This window comes from Grampus griseus (assembly GCF_964374135.1).
Source record: "Grampus griseus genome assembly, chromosome: 1".
Lineage (NCBI taxonomy): Eukaryota > Metazoa > Chordata > Mammalia > Artiodactyla > Delphinidae > Grampus > Grampus griseus.
In genome coordinates, this window is record NC_139017.1 from 125,185,405 (window position 1) to 125,210,467 (window position 25,063).

At 47.1% G+C, this 25,063-nt stretch overlaps 1 protein-coding gene across 2 annotated transcripts in view; it reads left to right on the plus strand.

Moving 5' to 3' along the window:
• Positions 1 to 25,063, plus strand: part of GNG12 (G protein subunit gamma 12) — a 124,243-nt gene that overhangs the window by 94,487 nt on the left and 4,693 nt on the right. For both annotated transcript variants that reach the window (XM_082678165.1, XM_082678166.1), the window contains exon 3: positions 23,212 to 23,329. In XM_082678165.1, the coding sequence (XP_082534291.1) occupies positions 23,237 to 23,329 (93 nt within the window). In that variant the 5' untranslated portion in view covers positions 23,212 to 23,236. The remainder of the gene's footprint in view (positions 1 to 23,211; positions 23,330 to 25,063) is intronic.

A 25,063-nucleotide genomic window follows, 5' to 3' on the forward strand; every position in this document is an offset into this window, starting at 1 on the left:
AGAGCAGCTTCTCCAAGGGGGTCCAACGCTGGATGAGAAGCCTTGCAATTCTGCAGGCTCGGCTTCTGGTCCTGGTGTCTCAGCACCCAGCCAGCCTGAGCTGCCTCATGCAAAGTCCTGCAGCAGACAGATAGCACTTGGTGGGGCCCGGTTCTTCCCCTCCTCTGCATGTTCCGAAGTTGGTTGTGCATTGACTCCCGGGAAGGGTCAGAGAGAAGTCCACTGGAGAGAAGTAGAGCAATTACAGGAACTTACTAGTTTTTAAAATGAACGCCGTATGTTTACATTGCCCTTTGTGATTTTTCTCTAAATTTTATTTTATTATTTTTTTAATATCTTTTATTTTATTACTTATTTATTTATTTTGGCTGCATTGGGTTTTCATTGCTGTGCGTGGGCCTTCTCTAGTTGCGGCAAGCGGGGGCTGCTGTTTGTTGCGGTGTGCGGGCTTCTCATTGTGGTGGCTTCTTTAGTTGCAGAGCATGGACTCTAGGCACGCGGGCTTCAGTAGTTGTGGCACATGGGCTCAGTAGTTGTGGCTCGCGGGCTCTAGAGCGCAGGTTCAGTAGTTGTGGCACACGGGCTTAGTTGCTCCGCGGTATGTAGGATCTTCCCGGACCAGGGCTCGAACCCGTGTCCCCTGCGTTGGCAGGCAGATTCTTAACCACTGCGCCACCAGGGAAGTCCTCTCTAAATTTTAAATGTCTCAAAATGAGAAATTCAAATTAGAAAAATGCACCAACCCTCTATGTGAGCAAGGCTGGTTGCCCGTAATATATTTATTATTGAGTGAAAAAATGAAATTTGCAGAACTATATGTAAATATGGCCCCATTTGTTTGAAAATCCACATATATGTGTACGATGTGTGTGTTTGGAAAGGCCAGAGGAAGGTGTGGAAGGAAGAAGGAAAAAAACTAGGGACAGTGGTTACCCCTTTGCCCTTTCGAGTGAAATTAGAAGCAAAGAGTTTTAACTTTTTATTCGATTCACATGCCTATAGATTGAATTTTTCAGCATATTCCTTTTGTTATTAAAAAGAAGAAGAAAATAATAAAAGGGAAACACCCTGAGGTAGACTCCAAAAATAGGGCTAGACTAAATAGTAGTGGTTAATAATGGGTGTTGTCTGCCTAGGCTGGGAGGCTTTGCAGTGAGAAGGAAGGAAACAGACCAGACCAGAAAATGGGCCAATTCCAGTCCCAGTGAGTATGGTATAGGCTCGGCTCAGCAGTGCAGTGGGTGGCTTTGGAGCCTGTGCAGTTACAAGTGGTGCTAAGTTTTGTTTTCCCTTTCCCACGCCTTCCCTCCTGTAGGCCACCCAGGCTGCCCAGGTCCTCAGGGGTTCAGCTCCCCCTGTATTGCCCTTGGCCATGATAAAGCACTTTAATCACCCAGGCCCTGACCAAACGGAGGGGCCATTGCTATCACTGGGTCACCTCTGCAGAGTCCTCACTCCCCGTGAGAGTTCCACAGCCAAACTTTGGAGCCCTGCCCAGCGGGGAAAGATGCGAGTGGGGAGAGGACCTTGACTCAAAAGTCAGGAACTGGGGTCTTTTCCCAGTTCTGAGGGGTCTTAGACAAATCAAATTTCCTTCTGCCTCAGTTTTCTCAGATGCTAGACATACAAAGTAATTTAATTACAGGGTGGTTGTGAGATGTGATAATAGGAGTGAAAGAGCTTCAAAAGGTAAAAGGTGGTGATTTGAAAAGAAAAACTGGCCCCCAGATGTTACCATTAGCAGTACTATGCTGGGGGTGGGGCAGGCAGGGTACTCAGTGCCTGAGCTGATTTCTCTCCCAACACAGCATTCACTTTCTGCACTGACTTGGAGGCAGAGCCCCTTCCTTTGCAGTATTCAGAGTACTTGCTGTCCTAGGAATCCCCTCTTTGTTGATAAGAAACACACACGAGGAGGGCCTGAGAGGGTGAATGGTCTGTCTCTTTTTCCCACCTTGCCAGATCCCACCGGAAGCCAGGGAACAGGGCCCAGGGTGAGGCTGGACTCTCGGATTCCACATTCTAGGTGCTAAGCATTTAACTGGACTGTCCTGCTTCAACAGTCACTTTATGGTGAGGGCACCTCTAACTGACTGATGTCAGTGTTTGTTGAAGAATGACACAGAGTGGGACCCCACTCCTCACATACACCTCCTCTAGGGTTTAAGGAACTTTAAACATTCTCCTTTGTGATGACAGGTTTTCCCTCCAGATGTCAGTCATTCAGTGTAGTGAACAACTGGGCCCAGACATCAAATCGTACAGGTGAATGGCACACCTGAACTTGTCCAGCTCATTTATGCTATGCCCTGTGTTTTTTTTCTGTCCCACCTTCCCACTCTCTTTCCTCACTCACTCAAAACCCATTTTAAGGAGACGTTGCATATTCATTTATTAAGTAAATTTTCTTTTCTTTTTTTTTTTTTGCGGTATGCGGGCCTCTCGCTGTGGCCTCTCCCGTTGCGGAGCGCAGGTTCCGGACGCGCAGGCTCCGTGGCCATGGCTCACGGGCCCAGCCGCTCCATGGCACGTGGGATCTTTCCGGACGAGGGCACGAACCCGTGTCCCCTGCAGTGGCAGGCGGACTCTCAACCACTGCGCCAGCAGGGAAGCCCTATTAAGTAAATATTTATTGAGTGCCACGTGCGTATGACAGTACACTAGCACTGAAACCATATCTGTCTTTCGTTAGCTGAAGTCCAGTGGGGTGAGGAGCACCAGAAGATAAGCACACAGATAACCGCATTACAAGACAAGAGGCAGTTAAGTGCCAGAGGCAGGACAGTGTGTTCTAGACCCTCAAAGGAGAAACAGACCATCTCCATCCATCTGACCTACCAAGGAGGCACATCTCTGTTCATATCAGCCCCTGCTTAAAATTTTTCAGTGGCTCTCAGGTGCCTCCAGCATAAAATCCAAACTCCTGAGCCTGGCAGCCAACCTTTTGACTCTATTCCACACCCCTTCCAGCTCTTCTTCATGGTGTCTCTGCTCTGCCGAACCTAACCGCTACCTGCCTTTCCCTGCACAGCACCAGGGCTTTCATAGCCTTTGCCCCTCCACTTGGAATGCCCTACCCTCCCAGCTCCATAGCCTGCAGTGTGGTGCCGCCTCTCCCATAAAGCCTGCCCAGATTTCTCCCAGCCAGAAGGAGTCACTCCCTCTTCTGAACTCTCCTTGTACTGACCTCTCTGTCTCTCCTGATGCAGCTTTTCTGCTTCAAGTTGTTTGTGGACGCACCAGTTTTCCCTCTGCTGGATGGAAAGCTCCCTGAGGGTTTATTTGTACATGCTCAGTGCCTACCAAAGCATCAGAGCAGCCTCCTGACAAACAGCTGTGGGATGGAGGTGGGGGGAGCTTTAGGTTGGAGGATAAACAGAGACGTGGTGATAGAGGCAACCTGACAGGACCTGGAAGCAGGGGGTGGCATCTCAACGGGGGGCCTGGGAAGGGCAAGTCAGAGTTCAATTCCAGGGGCCATTTGAGGAGCTACAAGTCAGGTTATTTTCTCCTACCTCTTTTGGGTTGTGGGTCCCCTTCGATTAATGCTCTGGACCCTCTCCCCAGAAAATGTACATACCCACAGCATTTCATAGAGGGTACCTGGACCTTTTCGGGGGAAAGAATCCCAAAGCAAAAACATAGTTGACGACTGGAAATGTAGATTACAGCCATATTGTGAAGGGTTTCTGGGCCATAGTGAAAGTTGCGTTCACTTCAACAGTTAATCGGGAACAGTTGATGTTTTTTGTTTCTTACTTTCTTTTCAAGTGTTATATCTCTCAGCTGCTGACCCAGATCGTATGCATAATGATTTTTTTCACAAGCTAAACACACACATGTAGCCAGCACTTGGAAAAGTCCCTTTGTGTCCCCTTTGCCACCTTCCCCTTCAGGAGTAACCACTGGCCTGACAGCCAACAGCATAGATTAGTTTCACCTGTTTTTGTGCTTAATGGCCTCGTATGGTAGGTACTTCTTTTGACTCTTTGTGTCTGGCTCCTTTCACTCAACATTATATGTGTGAGATTCATCCATATTGTTATACAGTTCCCTGGCGGTCCAGTGGCTAGGATTCGGGGCTTTCATCCATACGGTTGCATGTATTTGGAGCTTGTCATTTGCTATGGAATATTCCATCGAGTGAGATATTATTCTCCTGCTTGGGTCGTTGAGGCAGTTTCCATCTGGGGGCTGCTACGAACATTCTAATGCATGTCTTTTGGCCGATATAGGACTAGAATGGCAATATGTAAATGTTCTGCCCAAGTGACTATTGCCATATTTTGTGTTCCCTCCCCTCATCCAGTTGATGATTTTTGAGGGGCATCATAAGATTAGAGTTGAATTTTAGGAAGATTTATTTGGCTGTGGTATCTTTGATGTCTCTGAGCAGTGGTTTCAGAGAGCCCTGGGAATCTGCAGAGTCGCCTTAGGGGCTGCCACCGGGCAGAGAGAAGGGAGGCTGAGTTTGTGGTAGTGCTCTGAGCTCCTCGTTCACAGCCACCCTCCAGCAGAGCAGGCGCACTCGTATCTGTTTCATTAGCTTTTGCCATTATCTAGGATTACTGGTCCATGGCCAGCAGTCTGACAAGTTGACAGCTGTTGGGGGAGAGCTCAGGGAAACCAAGAAAAGTGAGGCGGTTGTAGTCATCTCCAAACACATATCGAGGGAGGGCCTTAATAAGAGGTTGATGGCAGGGGCACCAGAGAGGAAGGTGTGGATAGGAAAATAGAACCTGTAGGACTGGTCACCTATTTGGATGTCAGGGAGCAAGGGGGTGGTCTCAGAAACAGAACTAATGTTTTGAATCTAAGTTACTGTAATAAAGGTTGCTTTCTTAGCAGAGAGTTTGAGAAGCCAAGTCCAGAGAAGGGCCCCCGGGGAGAAGAAGAGGGGGAGCCTGACTTCTGACAAGTTTAAGGAACAGGCAGGCTATGTGGATGAGAGGGTCCCGCAGACAGCTCCGGGACCAGACACAGGTGTAAGAATCCTCTGCAAGGGGCTTCCCTGGTGGCTCAGCGGTTAAGAATCTGCCTGCCAATGCAGGGGACCCGGGTTCAAGCCCTGGTCCAGGAGGATCCCACATGCTTCCGAGCAGCTAAGCCCATGTGCCACAACTACTGAGCCCACGCTCTAGAGCCCGTGAGCTACAACTAGCCCGCATGTGTAGAGCCCATGCTCTGCAACAAGAGAAGCCACCGCAAGGAAAAGTAGCCCCCACTCGCCACAACTAGAGAAAGCTTGCGAGCAGCAACGAAGACCCAACGCAGCCAAAAATAAATTAATGAATGAATGAATTAAAAAAAAAAAAAGAATCCTCTGCAAGCCCTTGGAGGGAGATGGAAGGAGGGAGGACAGAGAGAGGAAAAATAAGCACACAGGCCAAGTCTTCAAGGACAGCTGAGCTTGGAGGACTCGGAGAGGGAAAGATGTCAGCCCGGGAGACAGAGCGGGACAGTCGGAGGCATGCAGACGCGCCCAGGGGAGGATCGGGGCTCAGAGACCGAGGGCAGAGTCAGGAGGGTGGGACAGTCCAGCAGTGTCAGTGTCAAAAACTGGACTTGTTCCAAGAGTTCTTCAGCTTTATCTGGAATCATGACATTTCACGGAAGTGCCTTCTTAACCATCAGTAATGTTCAGGGTTATGTGCGTCCTGTGCTGTTATCTCTGAAAACTGGCAACAGCGTGCCCTTGCACATGGTAACTCGCCCAGAAATTTCAATTCACTCTGATAGCCCTTCCCAGAACATTCTGGCTAAAAAAGCTTACTGTATTTGTGAGCATGGCTTTATTTTAAAACATCCATGAACAGTATTTTCTCCCCCATATGCTTGCTTGCTTCAGAACCCACTTGGTAAGGAAAGCTCCCCTGCCCATCCCTCCCCTATTTGGGCTGATCCCCACTTATAAAGTCTTCTGGGGATTCAGAAGCAGCTCTGTGCTGACCACACACCTCCCTCCCATGTGCGTAATTCTTTCAGGGCACTAGATTCACCTGTTCGTGTCCCTACACGGTTTACTTTAGTGACTTTGTCCCTGCCGTGATCATTATGACAATATATAAATATTAAGTGCTTAAACCAATGATCTGAGGAATTCTAAAGAGCAGGAAAGAGAGGACCACTCAGAGAGAAGCAAAGAAGAGGTGCAGAGCGTGTACATTGTTGTCCTTTGCTAAGGATGAGGAAGCTGAGACCCAGAGAGGACAAATGACTGGCCACCAGTTCGGCACATGAGGAGTCAGGGAGTCCCAGGTGTTGTGCTGAGCAGCCCTGATGTATTCTAGTCCCTGCGGCTCTTTTATCCAAATGTACATCCAGATCACCCGGAACTTTTTCAGAATGTACTTTTCCCAGGACTTACCCTGATGTTCTGATTCTGGAGGTTTGGGGGTGAACTTCAGACCTGGGCGCACTGACAGAACTGCCCAGGTGATTCTGAAAGCAACCCTGTTAGGAGTCCAACGTCTAGTCACTTTGTGGTTTCTGTGTTTCACTCCATGCTACCTCTTAAGTGCAGGTATAATCTGCATCTAAGAAAATGTCATTAAACGGGTTGTGTCTCAGAGAGGAAAAATTTAAGAAGTATACGGGGGCTTCCCTGGTGGCGCAGTGGTTGAGAGTCCGCCTGCCGATGCAGGGGACGCGGGTTCGTGCCCCGGTCCGGGAAAATCCCACATGCCGCGGAGCGGCTGGGCCCGTGAGCCATGGCCGCTGAGCCTGCGCGTCGGAACGGGAGAGGCCACAACAGTGAGAGGCCCGCGTACCACCAAAAAAAAAAAAAAAAAAAGTATATGGAATTACTAAAAGTGAATGTTACACTAAATATTAAGAAGGGAAGCACCTGATAGGCTACTAAGAAATAAGAGTCTTGTAGGGCAAAGGATTCTGATACTTTTCCGGTTATCTGCAAAAGTATCTTACCTGTTGACCATATACATATGCATGCTAAATTCAAGAAGTTCAACAAGTCCATAAGTAGAAATTAAAATGAAATTAAGTATTTAGTTGAAGCTGTCTGATATAGATGGTATATGAGAAAGCACTTCATAAATCGGGGGCATTATTGGGATACCAGGCTTACCCCATTAGAAATAGAATACCAGATTTCGACATTGGGTCGAGGCAGAAGTGACGTACAAACATATGGCAGCATCTGTATGTGACACATAGGTATGTTTCCCCAGAATTTAGCTGGGGATGGTTTTCATTTATAAATGAAGGCACAAGCATCCTGTGATCATGTGAGCACTGGGTCAGTTCATTTATCAGTGTTGACACTGACAGGTCATGGCTGCTTATAAGACTTGAATATGTTTATTTTTTCAATCGACTAAAATCAGTCTCATAATTTCTACATGTAATATAAACACGTCATTTATTTTGGCTTATATTATACATAAAATTGTTCCGAAGAATCTCATGTGCTTCTGAAAATACCCCAAGGACAAACTTTTGATAGAATCTGCTTCAACCTTCTGAAACTCGCATTTGGTCACAGACAACTAAGTGCTGATTTCTTATGATCTCTCCCAGGAATTTAGTCCCTGGACTCATTAAGTGTTAGAAAAGTTTAACTTTACAGTTAAATGCCTGAATAAATAATAGGCACTAATGTTGTCATATTGGTATTAGCATTTGCTGGAAGGTGTATGTTACTCCCAGTGCCACTCATAAGATGAATTACCCTTGGGAAGCAGCCCCCTTCCCTCCACGGTAAGCACCTGACCTGCAGAAGCAGACTTAAGCAATGGAGGCATCTGGGGGTAGTTCTTTCTTTCCACAGCTTGCAGCATCACAACTGTACTTTCCTATATTCGTCCTTAATATAAGGGGAAAAGTGCCACCGAGGCCAGAGGCCAGATAAGGAGCTGCTTCTGAAACCAAGGGTAGCAGGTAGCCTAAAACCAACATCTATGTCACCCTCCTTTCATAAGTACAGGAATGAGGAAAGTATATGCTCTAGTGTTCACTTTGGAAACTCAAGTAAAACTGTGCTTAAGACATAAGAAGGAGTTGTGTAAAATGTTATACTTCAGAGATTTTTGTTACGGTTCCTAATTGATATATAATCAGAAACAGAGCTAATACAGTGAGTTTCTCTGACTTGACCTCTTCATCCGGAGGTAACACATCTGGGAAAGTATTACCTGAAGGAATCCTTTTGTAATGTGACATGATCCGCATTTGTTTCAGAAATTCTGAGTTTTATACATTGGGTTCAGGCCCTTATCATCGCTCATCTAAAATACTGCCACAGATCCCTGTGTCATAATTTTATTGGAGAAAGCATTGAGTTCCTGCCGTGTGTCCAGCCCCAGGAATATATTGCACCTTCTGTTTGCTGAATTAGGAAAAGGAAAAATCGCGAAGCCATTGCTTCCTGCCAGGGCTATCCATGTGTCTCGTAACAAACCAAATCAGTATGTGTTTATCTTGTGTGTATTGTGTATGGAAGAAGTAGAGAACTGTGTAATATGGGGTGGCTGGCCTCAAGGGCCAGCCATCAGAGAGAGAATTAGACTTAAAGAAGGACTCTGGTGGGTGAAGTAGATGCAAAATATTTGTGAGAAGTATGATGACTGTAGTCGTAAAGCCAGCCCTTGGGACGTGTGGTCTGGTAAGTTACTAGAACACCAAGAGAAGCAGAATATTTGAAATAGTTCTGGCCTGGAAAATCTGGGGCTGAGAGTGGCCATAGAAATGCTTTATCTGGGCTTACAGGCAGCATCCTTCCCCACTGCATTCCATTTGATGTTCTCGTTTTGTGAAATTCTTGTGTTTAAGAGAACAAACCTTAACAAGCAAGCTGTTGGTAGTAACATGCTGTGTATTTAAATTGATGTCCTCTTTCCAGTGGTCTTGAGTGTCATTCTGTCATGATCGATCTTTGGCTTGATTCAGCCCTCTTTCTCAAAAGTTCTATATCTCATTGAAAGAAAAATTTTAATGGATTTGAATTAATTCATTTTTCTGAGGAATTTTATATCCCCTGTTAAGAGATATTCTGAAATTTTACAGAACTCAGTGAGCTGCAGTAGAAGTGTGCCTTTTGGGTGCCAAATTATTTAAATTGCATTGATGTTGCTGATGAGGTTTGGACCTTAAATGACTTGCCTTGGTTTCCTAGTCCATGTTTTCCCTCAAGTAACTTATTTTTTTTTTTTTTTTTGGAAAAGGAGGAAATCAACAAATTTGCTTTGGAAGGGAGAGCTCTAATCCTTTTACATAGAGAATGAGTTAGAACTACAGGAAGCTTCCTTGGGGACCCCTTGTATCTTCAGTTCTTTCCCTTTGAAAATATATGAACTTTTAGGTTCCATGAGTCTCAAAACAAACAGGTACTTTACTTGTGAGGGCCAGCATGGAAAGTTCATCTTGCTGGTCATTCCAGGAATTCGATAGACACTGCTTTTCCCCAATGCAGTTATCAAGTCCAGACATGTTGGAAAGGAGGTTGGGCATATTCCCTGGCTATCATTTCATGGGAGAAGGTGAGATGAAGAAAGAAAGAAAAATTAAGTATCCTGTTATGTAGTCGGTAGCATGTACGAGTTATGGGACCAGAGTTGGGCCTTTTTTTTTTTTTTTTGGTCAGTGAATGCAAGGAGGGTGCGAAGCTTCCTGGCAAGTTAAACTTTGGCACCTGTGATTCAGGGCCTGAGTGCCACGTACAGTGGGCAGAGGGCCCAGATCATGGCTGTTTTAATCCCGTCTGTGCCTCCTAAAAAGGCAATTAAATTACTTCCTCTGTACTGTGGACATACTTGCTAGATGGTAACCTGGAAGAGGAAACAGTAGATAATAATTAACGTATCTTCCACTCTTTCATGACAGAGCTCATCTTATGGTGTTGGTCATTATCATGTTATAGGTTATGAAGTGTTTAGGGTCATAGAATTTTACTCAACTTTTTATCCTTGAAATTTTCAAACATACACAAAAGCAGGATGCACTCCGTGTACCTGCCACCGAGCTTCAACAATTAGCAACAAATTTCATAGCCAGTCTTGCTTCATCTACCTCTTCACCCACTCTCACTACCCTTCTCGTTTGGCACCATAGATTAGTTTTGCCTTGAACCGTAAGAAAATGGAATTAGTATGCACTCTTCTGTGACTGGCGTCCTTCGCTCAGCATGATGTCTAAGGGATTTGCCCATGTTGTTGGTGCGTCAGTAGTTGGTTTCCCTTTTTTCCTCGCCTATTAGAAGGCTTTCAGCCACGTTCCTCTCATATTCCCCTGCGCTCACCATTCCTGAATCAGTGCTTCTCTCTTGGTCCCTTATCCTTCGACCTCCCTTCCCTTCACACGGTGGAAACCACTCACTCAGGGGCCCCCCCATCACCAAGTTCCATGAGCTATGCTTGCTCTCTCCTTCCTTTATCCCTGTAAAGTGACTAATAACTGCCCCTCCTCCTGGTTTTGTGAATAACAATTACTGGGATTTTTTTTTTTTTTTAATCATAAAAGCATCACTTGTGGTTGAGAGTACAGACTCTGGAGCCAGGCTGCCGGGATCGCAGCGCTGGCTCCTGCACTTACCTTTGCTCTGACCTTGGCTGTGTTCTAAGCGTCTGCCTCCCTCAGTTCCTTTAATCCTAAACTGGGAAAAACAATAGTAACAACCTCATAGTGTTGTTTTGAGGATGAAGTAAGTTAATATCTGTAAAGCTCTTAGAACAATGCTTGGCAAGTGTAAGTGCTGTACAAGTATTAGCTATTAAGAGCAAAAAAATAAAAACGTACCCACTGCAGGAGTGCATAAAAACACTGAAAATTCCCTAAAATTCTCACCACCTATCTATAGCTACATTGTGGACTATTCCAGTGTGTTATTTGGATATATTTTAACTAAACATATTTATAACTAACTGACTAAACATATTTACACAGCAGTAACGTGCCCTTCCTGCCTCTCTTCCCCTAGCTTTTGTGACGGTGTCGCCCTGCTCCTTCTCTGCTCCTTTGAAGCTGCCGTTGTCCCCCGACACACGGGGAAGGCCCAAGGGTGCGCCCTGCTCTTTTCTTCATGCTCTCCCTCCAAAGTCTAGCGCTCAGCCACCATTTCCGGGCTGTTGATCCCCATCCAGCCCAAAGAAAGAAGTCTTGTTCATTCTTACATTTCCTATCTCTTGCATCCAGCTTTTTCTTTACATTCCAATTGCCTCCATATATTTGAAACCTTATGCTCTAACTCCTAATGGCAGTAATGATGCTGATAGATAACATTGAGTGGTTTCCGTGTGCCAGGCTCTTTTCTATATGATCCCATTAAATCATTACAGTCCTATGAGGTAGGCACTCTTGTTACCCCATTTTACAGATAGAGCACCTCGGGGTTCAGTGAGGCTAAGTGGCTCATTCCACATACACACGAAGTGGCACAGCCCAGATTTGAACCCAGTTCCATCTGATCGTAAATATGACCTATACCAGGCTTCCCTGGTGGCGCAGTGTTTGAGAGTCCGCCTGCCGATGCAGGGGACACGGGTTCGTGCCCCGGTCCGAGAAGATCCCACATGCCACGGAGCGGCTGGGCCCGTGAGCCATGGCCGCTGAGCCTGCGCGTCCGGAGCCTGTGCTCCGCAACGGGAGAGGCCACAACAGTGAGAAGCCCGCGTACCGCAAAAAAAAAAAAAAAAAAAAAAAAATGACCTATACCGTATTGCCTGCCCTCTAGACCTTCCATGGAAATACTCTACTTGTCTCTCTCTGTCCCCCACTTCTATTCCATCCTACAAGAGGTTTTTGGGTTGTTTTTCTGATAACACTTCCTATGCCTGTCATTCTGGTCAGAAACCTTCAGTGGCTCCCATTTTCACATAACAGAATCAGCTTTCATCCACTCTCTACTGCTCCCCTCAATAACCGTTCTAAATTCTCCCCAATCCTTTGCCACCACCTATCCAGTTCGTATCCTTAAGGGACTGATCCATTTAAGAACTGTATCCTTCGTGCATGTGTGCTTGCTCAAGCCCTCACTGACTCTGTCTTCTCTAAGCTCCTAATGCTTGCGCTTGGCCTGCCTTATGGGCCCACTGATATTCCTTATTCATATTCAGGGCTTAGTCCATCTTGTTGGAGTCACAAGCCCCTTAATCACCAGTGTAACAGCCCACATTCATTGTTTGTCGGCCATGCCCAGCCCAGCTGGTGACTGTAAATGTCAGTGTGCTGCACACACACGTCTCAGTCCTTCTCAGCCTTTCTCTCTCTCAAACCCCCCCCCCCCCACCACTCCTACGCCTTCAAGCAGCTGTGCTGTTCAAAGCAGGAGAATGACTACTTAGTTGCTTCTTAATCGAAAATGGATGTAACGGCGTTTACCTGTTGCCTCACTTTCAGCTCTCCCGTTAGGTGTTCGGTTGTTTGTCTTAATTCGCTCTGGGCATGTAGGTGAGCTCCTCTCTGCTTAGCAGGATTAGAAAGCACGTCCTCTGCTCAAAGTCAGGGAGATGCTAGGCCTTTATGACCAGAATCCTAAATATCTCTGTTCTGCTGCTTTGTCAGCCCACCAGGAATGAGGGTGGAATGGCTGTGTTGGGGACAACAGCCCGGGTAAGGGATCTCATTGCAGACAGCATCCAGCCCTGCTCCGCTAGGGGAGGTAGAGGGGGTGCAAGGCAGATCCCTCAGGAAGGCTGATGGGGAGGAGGGGGCTTCCTCACGTCATATAGCATCGTTTGCTCCCCAAAGCAGTAAGCCCTTTGAAGGCAGGAATTCAGTCTTCCGCCTCTCTGATCATTCCCACTTCCTCTCTCCAGCCCCAGCAAGCTTCTCCTGTAGAACCTGCAGACAGATGTGATGTGTGCAGTGATGGCTAGGAACACCAGGGTTGATTTCAGCCCTGGAGAGCTTCAGTTTCCTCATCTGGAAGATGGGCTAATAACACCACCTTCACCATAACCCCCAAATATATAGTTAAAATAAAAAAACAGGGTACAGAGCAATGCATGAGATGCTCCCATCTGTATTTTTTGGAACAGGTATGTGGGTAATCACGTTTGTGTATGCGTGTGATGTCTTCAGAAGGAAACACGAGAAACTGGTAACAGTGATTACCTTGGGAAGTCTAGACTAGAAGGACAGCTAGTTTTTGTTGCCTACGCCTTTCGACTGTTTAAAATTTTGACTATGCACATATATTCTTTTCAAAACTAGTTAATGAAATGATAGTAATTTCTTTTTCAGAGGTGCTGTAAAGAGTAAGTAAGATAACTTTACATAAAGCCCTGAACACAGTGCCTGGCACAGGAAAAGCACTCTGTTAGTGTCAGCCTTTGTCTTCAGTATTAAATAGTTGTGGAATTCATCCATTCATTTATTTATTCATTCATGAATAAACAAATGGGACATGCAGCTGTCCTCAGCCAGCCACGCAGATATGAGCAAATCATTTCTCAGCCAGTCTCACTATGCTAGGTAGAGAGTAAAACTTGTTTGTAAAAGTCACTCGCAGTCTTGATGGTAAACACGTGCCTCTGCATGGCTGGACCCTAGCTCGGCATACACGGTGGGGGGAGCTGGACCCTGCACCTCTGCAGTGCACGTCAGAGAGCTGCTCCCTCGGCCCGCCTCCACTGGCTGTGAACCTGTTTGGGGCACAGTATGGGGGTGCAGAGCAGCATTGCCCTCAGAACCTGGGCACCACGCAAGTGGCCAGCCCACGCTGGAGGTGAATGTTCACAGTCCCAGAAACTGGCCCTGATCAGGTGCATTGGAGTCCCAGGGACTCCAGCCCAGCTCTTCAGAGCTGTGAAGGGTAACCTTTGGCTTGGAACAGGCAGTCTTCTGCAGGGTACATGGGGGAAGGAGCAGCAAGATGTATCCTGTTTCTAAGAAGACAAACGCTGTACACAATAACACCTCAGGGTAATAGGTTCACGCTGGCTGATGTGTTGTATTGGTTGCTATATTGAGTGTCTTAACCTAACCCAGGTATTTATTGAGGCCCCATTCTCTGCATTAGTCACTACGAGAGAGAAGATGGCATGGATAACGCACCTGCCTGGTTAAGGGCGTGGCTTTGAAGTAGGAGAGTTCTGGGTTCAAATCCTGTTTCTACCACTTTCTAGCTGTCTGATCTTGGCAAATGATTTAACCTTCCTGAGCTTCAGTCCCAATAGGTATAATAAATGTGACCTCTTACAGTTGCAGGCAGTATTAAGTGAAGTATTCTCTTTAGAGAGTACTTGACATAGTAGCTGGCACATAGTAAGTAATGAATAACTGTACTTGCTATACTATTATTATTGAGCTAAACTTCCCACAGTTTAGTGGGAAGACGATTTTCACACACAACGTCAGTTACATAACAATAAGCATTAAATAACATACAGTTAAGCATTGAAATAAATAAATGGTGTTGCAGACCCTTTTTGAGAGCTTGATGATAGCTATAAATCCTCACTTCAGAAAAAATAAACATAGGCGCACAACCGAATTTTGCATGCAGTTTTAGGGGCTTCCTTCACATCTCCCCCTGCCTCTCCATCTCATGCATGGGCCATCCCTTAGGGGTCCTTGAAACCCCTGAGCTTCAAGCATATAGCAAGAATTCGTAAGGGGAATTAGTCACTATAAGCAAAAGTATTGATAGTTAGGGAGCCCTTCCTGGAAGAGTTAAAAATGTGAACTAGCCTAAAGAAGAGAGAATTTAAATTGGCCAGGAGAAGAAGGCGGAGAACTTGGGTGGAGATTTGCAGATGGGACTTGAAAACGCAGCCCACAAAGCCAGAGGATGGGGTGACAACCCCCTGAGGCTACAGCAGTATACAGCAGGTGAGGTTCCAGCTGGGCCCCTGGAGTCAGACTGCCTGGGCTCAAATCCCAGCCAAGCAGCTTGCTAGCTGTTTGACGCTAGGTACATATTTAACCCCTCTGTGCCTCAGTTTCTTCATTTATAAAATGGGGGTGAAAATACATAGAATTTCTCACAGGGTGATTGTGAGGATGCAGTAGGATAACGTATTGACAGTGATTGGCGTATAGGCTGGTGTCTGGTGTAAGCTCTGTGTAGCAATAAGCTGCTTTTATGATTAGGATTTTTATTATGGGGCCAAAATACTAGGGAGGATCTTGACTGCAAAACTGAGCCCTTTGGACTTTTTCTGGAGTTCCTGGCGAATCCCTGGAACTTTTTTGAGCCAGAGAGAAATAAACTGAAAATGGTACTTTATCTGAGCATATGCTGGTCAGGATAGATTAGACTGGAGGAAAATAAGGGACGTAAGTGGTTATGAGGCTGTTGCAATAGCCCTCACTTGAGGTGCTGGGAGCCAAGACCGGAAAATGGGGAGAAATTTCAATGTGGGGTTTGTCAGTGTCGGAATCAAAAGAATTTAGAAAGTGCCAGAGTCTAAGGTTACGCTGTTCAGTAAAGGCCGCTGTGACTGCTGAGCACTTGAAATGTGGCTCATCCACATCGAGATGTGCCGTAAGTGCAAAACGCACGCTGAGCTTCAAAGATTTAGAATAAAATATCTCGATTTTTTTAACATTGATTTACGTTTTAATTTTGGTCATATTGGGCTAAATAAAATATATCAATTTCACTTTTTAATTTTTTTTCATGTGGCTACTAGAAAATTTAACCTCACATACGTGGCTCACATTTCTGTTGGACAAAGCTTGGTTTTAGGAATTGGAAGGAGGGCTAATGCAAAAGGATGCCTCGTGACCAGGACAACGGTGGTGTCACTCATTGAGAAAGGGACATGAGAAAGATTGGGGGCAGGCGGCTGTGTTGCATCGGGTTTTAGGTGTGTTGTGTTTGAAGCAGCTGTGCAGCATTCGAGTGTAAATTGAAATAGGCTTTTTTATTTAGACATTGGAATTAAGGTAAAGAGTCAGGGCTGTGTGCACAAGAAATGTGTTGGTCTTAGCTAAAGTCCTTAATGGGTAAGGCATCTGCCGTCACTGAGGCCACTGCAGGTCAGGCAGGTGCTGAGTAATTTACGTATGTTCTCTCTCATATCCTCCTGGTACAACCCTGTTAGGTAGGTACTATTATTATCCCTTCCCATTTTACAGATGAGGGAACTGAAGGTCAGAGAAGTGAAACAACGTGGGGTAGTCCGTGATGAGCCAGGATTCGAATTTATCTGACTCTAAAGGCTCTTGTTCGCTCTGCTACACCAGCCCTCCAGGACTGGGCCCCTGAGAAAACCAAACTCAGAAGAAGGAACAAGAGCTGTAGAAAGGAAGAGCGTTAGACAGGCAAGAACATGATGGTCTGGCGTCTCGGAAGCCAGGGAGGAGACACTTTCCAAAAGGAAGTAGCTGTTAAGGAAAACAAATTTAGACTTGAGTTACGAAGGATGTTAAATGCTAAGAACTGTTTCAGACTGAGGGAGGGTTAATCCTGTAGGTTAAGGTCATTAGAAGGAGTTAGAATTTTCCAGGACTTGTCCAGAGCTTTGAAAAGTTAAGCATAGGTAGGAAGCATAGGTAAGCATAGGTAAGCATAGGTAAGCATTCTTTTAAACTGACCTGTTCTAAGACCCAGGCAGAAATAAACATGGGTCGAACCAAGAGGCAGAGACTCTAATAATCATCACTGGTATTTCTCAGGAGGACCTGTATCGGAATCCTTTAGAAAGCTTGTAAATACAGATTCTTGGGCTCTGCATCAGATATAATGAATCAGATTTTCTTTAACAAATGCCCCAGGTATTCTAGATACACAGTTAAGTTAGGAACCAGCTGCTCAGGCTATGCAGCTCTCTCCTCTGGTTTTATTACCCAGGATTGCCTCATTCTCGTGGCTCCCTGCCAGCTTCGCTAGGGCACAGGAGGATGATGGGACCATCCTGCATCTTTAGCAGTAGTCCTACCTGGAATCTGGGGCAGTCCTTCTTTTAAATAAGAGCAACCAGCTCTCCTTCGCTTAGATCTTCTCTCAAGGCCATTGAACTCCCCACTTCTACCGTCATTGCTATGGAAACCACCTATCTGAAGGAGCAACAGGCCCTAAAGGGAGGCCTTGTCTTCTTTGTCCAGTGCTTCTGGCTGACGCTTGGCCTTGCTTTCTCCCGATTCCTTCCTTGTGTCTTTGATGTTCAGAGGCCTGCAGTAGAGAGTGGCGATGGAGAGGATGACCTTGAGAGTCAGGTGGCCCTGAGTCCCAGCTCTGCTACGTAAATCAGCGTGATCTTCGGCAAGATCTTTTAACCTCTCTGTGCTTCATCTATAAAGCAGAAATGATAAAAGAATTCATCTCTAAGAAGATTAAATGAAATGATTCTTGGAATTTACTTACCTGGCACATACTAAGTACTCAGTAAGCGGTGGTGGTTTTTTGAATTTTATCATCATAACGATAGCAATAACATCTTCATCACCATCATCATTATTCAGTGACATGTGCCCTGGATGTCAGGTAAAATCTACTAATCAAAGATACCAGACAAAGACTTCAAAGGGTTATTAGCAAGTTTAAAAGCATCTGCCTTTAGAGGAAGTGCTCTGTTGAGGTTTTGAGAGAGAATTGTTCTCTTTCTTTTTCACTGCTGATTCTGAGCCCACACATACTTCTCTTAGAAAGGAACATCACTGTCACTTCGCTGTCTCTTCCCCACCGCAAAGCACGTCTTCCACCATTCTATGCAGCCCTCTCTCATCTGTCCGTCTTATTTTCCATCCCCCCTAGGCCAGCAACTTGTTCCTTGCGCTCTGTGTTCTCGGAACTGGACAGGAGCAGGGCAGGACATGCAGCCAGCCAGTCACAGGTTCAACTACCCTTGACCTCATTGCCTGCGAGCTTTGTTTGGGGTGGGGGTGAGGACTACACCTTGTGAATTCTGGGGGATACAACTCAGCTGATAACACTGGGAGAGGTAGTTTACTTTCCCACTCCAGGAGGGGGGAACACGTCAGGGCCTGCGGGTGCTCAGAGGGCTTCCCACGGGCTGTGATCAGCAGATGCAGCTACCAAGCTCTCAGCAGGCGTGTCCTCTGTGTTTACTACACTCACATGCTTATTTTATCTGATGCCTTAACAGTCCTTTGAGATAGAAAAGTAGTATTATCCCCATTTTTCCCATGAGGAAGTTGAGGCTTAGATAGGCTACAGGTCCCGCCCAGGGCACCAAAGGTAAGAAGGGGCAGGGGCAGGGATGAGTCCAAGTCCCCTGGCCTAATCCTTGAGCATGTCCCAGGAACTAAATATCCGAGGCACAGTGTAAAGGCTGTGCCACAAGTTCAAATAGAGGGCCTGGCAGGTGTGCCTCTGCTCAGATCCAGCCCACTTGTGTAAGATTTTCTGATTTTTCCAGAAATTTTTCTTTTTAAGGTGAAATCTCTTCATTTTTCAAGTGTTGACAATTAAAACACACACACATTCTCTCTCTCTCTCTCTCTCTCTCTCTCCCCCTCTCTCCCTCTCTCTCTCCCCCCCTCCCCCTCTCTCCCTCTCTCCCTCCCTCCCTCCCTCCATCCGTACACACACACACAATTTAGTTAACCCTCTGTGGGACCCAGCCAAACACATCTGCAGTCTGCATTCAGCCTGCAGGCTCTGATAGAAAATAAGAAGTGTTCATGAGAATAGAAAACCGGTTCTTAGGGGCCTGACTGTCCACTCCCTGAACTCCTGCCAAGACCCTATCAGTAGATGTTGCTACCTGATCACATTACCTTGAAACTCTTCTTTTACTGTCTGAATTTTTCCCTTGTTTCCCACTGAACACGTGGTTTTCAGTATTAACCAGCCTGGGGGCCCAGCACTGGTTACATGTCTGTGTGTACCGGGTGCACCAGTGCCAGGCGCTCCGGTTTGTCTTTCCAACAAGCCTGTGAGACAGACTGCTGTCCCCTTTGGCAGAGAGCTGGGGTAGGACATTGATGGTTGAAGGCAGGATCAGAGGGTAAGTGGTAGCCTGCTGGCTTTTTTTTTTTTTTTTTTTTTTTTTTTTTTGCAGTCTGCTCTTTCATTACAGCCACAAGGGGTGTGTTTGCTCAGAAAGTTGGCGTCACTCCAGTGATTCAGTTACTGGCCAGGCCATGATGACTTGTGATTCAGATCCTGGGGCTTCCTGGTGCCTTCCCCGCAGAGTGTGCTCTGTGACACACTTTCCATCCCCACCCTCCTCTCCCTGCTTCAGGCCCCACTAGACAAAGATTAAAATGCCCACATTTCCCTAAAGTGACATCTTGTTCCTAGGAATTTCTAGGAAGCTGAGAATTCAGATGAATAATAGCATTAAAACCAATGCAAAGTATTTGAATAGCTAAATACTACTTATGTTTATTCAAATCTCTCAGCCACATGTAAAAGTGGAAACAAGGCTGCGGACGCAATAGCCAGAGTTTTATCAAACCTGGGTGTCTGCACAGGCAGGCACAGGCCTGGGCCCTTCTGGGTGGGTTATCCAGGGACTCCAGAAGTTGACCTCAGTCCTTGCCTAATAGCCACAGCGAGCACATTCTCACTTAGCTTATGGATATGAGAGGGGAGACCTGTCTTCCAGGGCACTAGACAGACAAGCAGATGCCTTCTGCACTGGAAGGGGTGTTGCACAAACGTGAAGCCATCAGCAAGGCCACAACCCCAGGTCATGGAGTGTCAAGGTCGCCCTTGATGAGAACCACATCGTAGACTGTTCAGTGATGTCCAGAGTGTTTGCAAATCAAATTAATTGGAATTGCATCCTTTCCTTGATACAATAGGAAGTGTGGCTTCTGGGGTGGAGAGGCTTAAAAGCTAGTTCAAGACTCTGAGCTGGATTAACTTGGAGCAAGTTTTTCTAATTTTGGTTGCCTCATCTATAAAACAAGGATGAAAAAGTAATTTACCTTTCAGGCTGAGAGTGAGGCTTCACAGACGAATGCAGATGAAAGTATGTGTGTGCTCTAAGGTTCTATACATTGGGCGCTGTTTGTCTTGGAAGCTATTTTTGGAGTAAGAATAACGCAAGTTTTTTATCCAAGTAGTAGCACAAACAAACAGCCAGACATCCGTGCATTGAGGGAAGACCAAAGACACCCTCTGAGGGTGCAGAGAGGCTCAGAGATGTTTGTGTCCCAGCCTCTCGGTCTGGTTCTGCCCCAGCCCAGCTGTTGAGGCAATGCAGAGCAGCTGCAAGTGGGGAGGACGTCCTCAGCAAGATCTCCTGCTCCTGTAAACACCACCCACCGCTCAGACGTCAAGCAGCCGTGACCCTGCTTTCGTACACGTGAGGCAGCTCAGCCCACCGAGTTCCTTGAAGAGGTTCCTTAAGTTAAAACGACATGATTTTGATTTGACTTCTCCATTGGACGCGTGTTATCATAAGTTGTTTTTTTTAATTAATTTATTTATTTATTTTTGCTGTGTTGGGTCTTCGTTTCTGCACGAGGGCCTTCTCCAGTTGTGGCAAGTGGGGGCCACTCTTCATCGCGGTGCGTGGGCCTCTCACTATCGCGATTTCTCTGGTTGGGGAGCACAGGCTCCAGACGCACAGGCTCAGTAGTTGTGGCTCACGGGCCCAGTTGCTCCGCGGCATGTGGGATCTTCCCAGACCAGGGCTCGAACCCGTGTCCCCTGCATCGGCAGGCAGATTCTCAACCACTGCGCCACCAGGGAAGCCCAAGAAATTACGTTCTTTACCAGTGGCCCAGTGTACAACTTTTTCTAGAGGGATCCCCAGCAGAAGGGAGCGGGAAGCTATCTGAGGGATAGGGAGGGGGCTCTCTGTGAAGGAGCAGGTCAGAACACAGATGTCAGAAGTGGGGAAAGCTGTAAGAGCCCCAAGCTGGCAAGCATGAACTGTGAACTGCTGGCTGTTTATAATCGTGACTATAATACAGTCAGGAAGTAAGTCGTCCGTGTACCAGATGCAAAGTTTCTCACCAATTTTAGGAGGACCTACCCAAGCATTTTATAACTAAAGCCAAATTGTGGTCTATTTCCTTACAGCTGTGTGGGTGGGAGGAGCCATGGCTGACCCAGTCCTGATACGTGTGTGAAATGTTCTGCAGTTACAGGAAAACTTGCTCAGGCCTTGGAAACTTTATGCCCTAGAGGTTGAGAAGAAGAGACTGCTTGGCGTTATTTTCCTGCAAAGGGAACATTTAGAAAGTCCTAAGGGTGCAGCCTGGAAACCACAGGCCACTCAGAAAGGGTGTCACGTTCGCATTCTGAAGGCTGGGGGCCAATCCTCAGAACCGGCGCCAGCTGGCAGGGGAGCCCAGTTTAACATGCTACAGGGAACAAAATGAGGACCAGCGCGCTGTGAATCAGGGCACTTCAAACTGTTCGCAGAAAGGCTGCCTGCTGCCTTAGACCCATTTCAAAGGCTCTGTTAACAGGTGCTTGCTGGGAGCGCAGAAGGACTGGGCCAGACCTCTGGGTGTGTGCAAAGTCACCGGGAGGAGACCCTCAGCCTCTCCTTTGGGTGGGGCAGGATGAGTGTGGAATCTGAGGAGGAGGCAGCTTGTCTGGAAGTGTGTTGTAACCGGGTCGCCCAAGGCAAGGCCAGCGTGCCCTGCCACACACTACGGCTCCTCCCAGTTTCCTGCAGGGCTTGGGCTCCCTTATGCTAGGGGAATCCTCAGAGGGCTGTTTCCAGCCATTCTATTCTGCCCTGACACCAGAGTGCAGCAGAATTGCCTGGGGCCCATGCCCACAGCCCACCCAGACCCGTCGGTCAAGACGCCTGGAGGCCCATTGACCAGGTGGAGGCAGGTAGGTACACAGAGGATTCCCATTCATTGTGCTGGGTGTGACCCCCAAGGATAAATTCAATAGCAGCTGCTGTGTATGGAGTGCCTTGGTCCTATGCAAAACACTGCATGTGCACCAGTGAATTGAATCCTCAAAAACAGTAGTATCCCTATATGACAAATGAGAAAACGGGCTCATAGAGGTTCAGTAACTGGAAGAGGTAGGGTCCAAACCAGGAACATGAAGCTTGCTGATTAGGCTGGACTTCAAAGTTCCGCACACAGTTAAAAGCACAGTTTTATTTGGGCATTTGATCCAAAGCTGCCTCTGACTTAGAAGGTACAAGCCCTACCCGAGTCCTTGAACTCAGCATTCTGAGTGCAGTAGAACTCCGTGCACACCGCAGGCGCTGTGGGTGGCTGTTTTCGGCAGCCTTGTCTAACGTAAGCCTTTATGGCAGATATGCCTTGTGCACCCGCGGCCCCTCCAGAAGGTTGAGTCAGCCTGCGTTTGCTGCTGGTGCCACGGTGCCCTCAGACGTTGCTGAGTCCTTGCCTGGCGCCGGCGAGGCACACCTACTGTCCACCTGCTCTGACTCATAAAACTGCCGGGGCTGCCAGCTCTGCGATGTCTTCCGCCACCGTGCCGAGAGAGAACTTAGCCACATATGGCAGGGGCACCGGGCAGTGCTTTTCCCCAGCCCGCCTTCCCCTTGGACTATGCCATTGGGCAACTAGACCGGTCGAAGCTCAAGGTCCGGGATGTTTCCTTTGTTTTCACCGGGAGAGAGAGGCAGAGGGCAGGCCCACGAACATGTGATGGGGGTGTGGGATTAGCCAGTGCCCTGGCCACCAGGATGAAGCCAGAGAGGTCAACGGGGTGGGGCAGGGGGGGAGGTGCTGATGTAATTCCATTAAATATTTCAGGCTTGAGGCTGTAGCCTGTGTGACTTTTGCTGTGGATCTGTCATTGAGAGTCTTTCAGCTGAAAGGTTCCCACTTTTTCCTGAATAAAGGCTTCCTTATCTGCCTAACTTTCTCCAAACGACTGCAAATCTTGATAGCACCTAAAAATGCACCCTTTGTGCAGAGTTCTCCAGAAGCACTCTCTTCTGCCCTTTTCTGTTGCCAGGATTTGTATCAGTGTAATAGTTGGGTAAGAGAGCCAAAACGAAATGAAATCAAACCTTCTATTAATGTACAGGGCAGTAATGTTAACCTGCACGTGGAGCACGGCCCGCGTTGGCCGGAGGCCTGGTAACTACCACAGATGTGTGTGTGTGTTTGTTTCCCCTTAGAAAACGCTACTTTATGCTGTATATGGGGCGCATGGATTAAACTACTAGTACTGGGTTTCTGCAGACGAAAGATTCATGAAGGTGCTCAAAAGGATTACAAGCTTAGAAACTGAGGCCGCCACTCCCATTGCGGAGGGGCTTTGTGGCAGCAGCCTCCAAGAGGCTGTGGTGACCGGGAATGCATCCTTTTCCCTCAAAGCATTATGAAGGTCTAAGCAACTTAAAGATGACTGTTCTTCACCTTTGACAAGAAAGTTCTCTTCAGATTTCAGGTGAAACCGTAACTGAAGATGTCGACCAAGACAGCCAGCACCAACAACATCGCCCAGGCAAGAAGGACTGTGCAGCAGTTGAGAATGGAAGCCTCCATCGAAAGAATAAAGGTAAGAGCCTTGAGTGGGTCAGACGTGTTTTCTGACCGGCTCCCTCTGCCCTCCCAAGGCCGGGCCACATTTCTGAGAAGGTGGATGCCATGTAATTGGGCCAGGTGCCAGGCTGTTCCCTGAGCCAGCTGAGAGCCTCCGAATCTTAACTTTCATTTCAACGTAGCACTGGCGATACAAAGTGTCTGTGTGAGGCTCTCTGTGTGGACAGAAAACCTAAAGCCCGTGACAGGATTTCCTGAGGACCTGCCTTCCCTGAGCGCACATGGTCGAGCCCCCTCTGTCACCGTGTTCTCCCTCGGGACAGGGCTTCCAGGTGGACTTTATAAACACCCTCCTCATCCCTCTGGAATGTATGAAGTGTTCTAGAGTTATCAGTGCAGCCAAGGTGGCCTTGCATAAGTCAACACCCAGGTGTCCTTTTTAGGAGAAGGTGGGTTTTTCAGTGTGTGCAGACTTGGACAACCACAGTCTGCAACCCAGGGTAAGTATCGCCAGCCTTAGTTGAGATCTGGAGGAAACCAGAAGGCATTTGTTGGGTCACCTGACTTTGACGTCTTTTCCCCCCAGACCCTCAGAGAGGGCTAGGCGGTGAGTGCCTTGGAATGTTGTGAGTAATGGCCGTCTCCTAGATACTGAAGCAGTCACCTGATAAATTCCTCTGGGCCTAGAGATAGTCACCTGTCTTCAAAACAGGAGGCTGAAAAAAAAACAAACAAAACAAAAAAAAAACAAAAAAGCTTCCCTGGTGGCGCAGTGGTTAAGAATTTGCCTACAGGGCTTCCCTGGTGGCGCAGTGGTTGAGAGTCCGCCTGCCGATGCAGGGAACACGGGTTCGTGCCCCGGTCCGGGAAGATCCCACATGCCGCGGAGCAGCTGGGCCCATGAGCTATGACCGTTGAGCCTGCAGGTCTGGAGCCTGTGCTCCGCCACGGGAGAGGCCACAACAGTGAGAGGCCCACGTACCGCCAAAAAAAAAAAAAAAACAGGAGGCTGCTTGTGCCCGTGGCCTGAGGACACTTATCTGATTATTCTAACGGGTCTCCCACTCAGACTTCTGAACAGGGTGTGGTATTTCCATTTTTAACTCATGCCGAAGCAAGGTACTGCATCTTCCCGTGCTGGCTTTGTCCCTCTTTTTATTCCCCAAAGTCCAGTCTTTACCAGTAAATCTTGAAGCTCTACTAGAATTTGGCTCTATTCTGGGTTTTGGCTCCGAGCCCATAATTCGGTTCTTTAACTCTGTTCTGCATTCTCATCGATTTGTTATTGGATAGAAACTAAGATACAGCCTTCCTTTGAATCACAGACACTTTTCTTGTTCCCCTCCCCACCCCAGCTTTTTATTTTGAGAAATTTCAAACCTGTGGAAGAGTTGTAACAAACACCCATATACTGTTTACCAAGGTTCACCAATTATTAGCGTTTTACCCCACTTGTTTTCTCTGTCTCTACACACACACACACACACATTCACAAAACTGACAATTTTTTCTTTAAATTTGTTGCAAGTTATTTGCAAACATCGTGACGCATCACCCCTAATACTTCACCATCTGTCTCCTAAGTATAAGGGCATTCTTCTGCGTAACCACAGTACAGGGATTACATTCAGATCAGCTGCTCATAGTATCTAACACATAGTCCAGTTTCGAAGATTCCAGGCCACTCACTTTTCAGAATGGCCTTCACTTTAGATGGGATTGTTTGCTGACGATCAAATTCAGGCTAAAA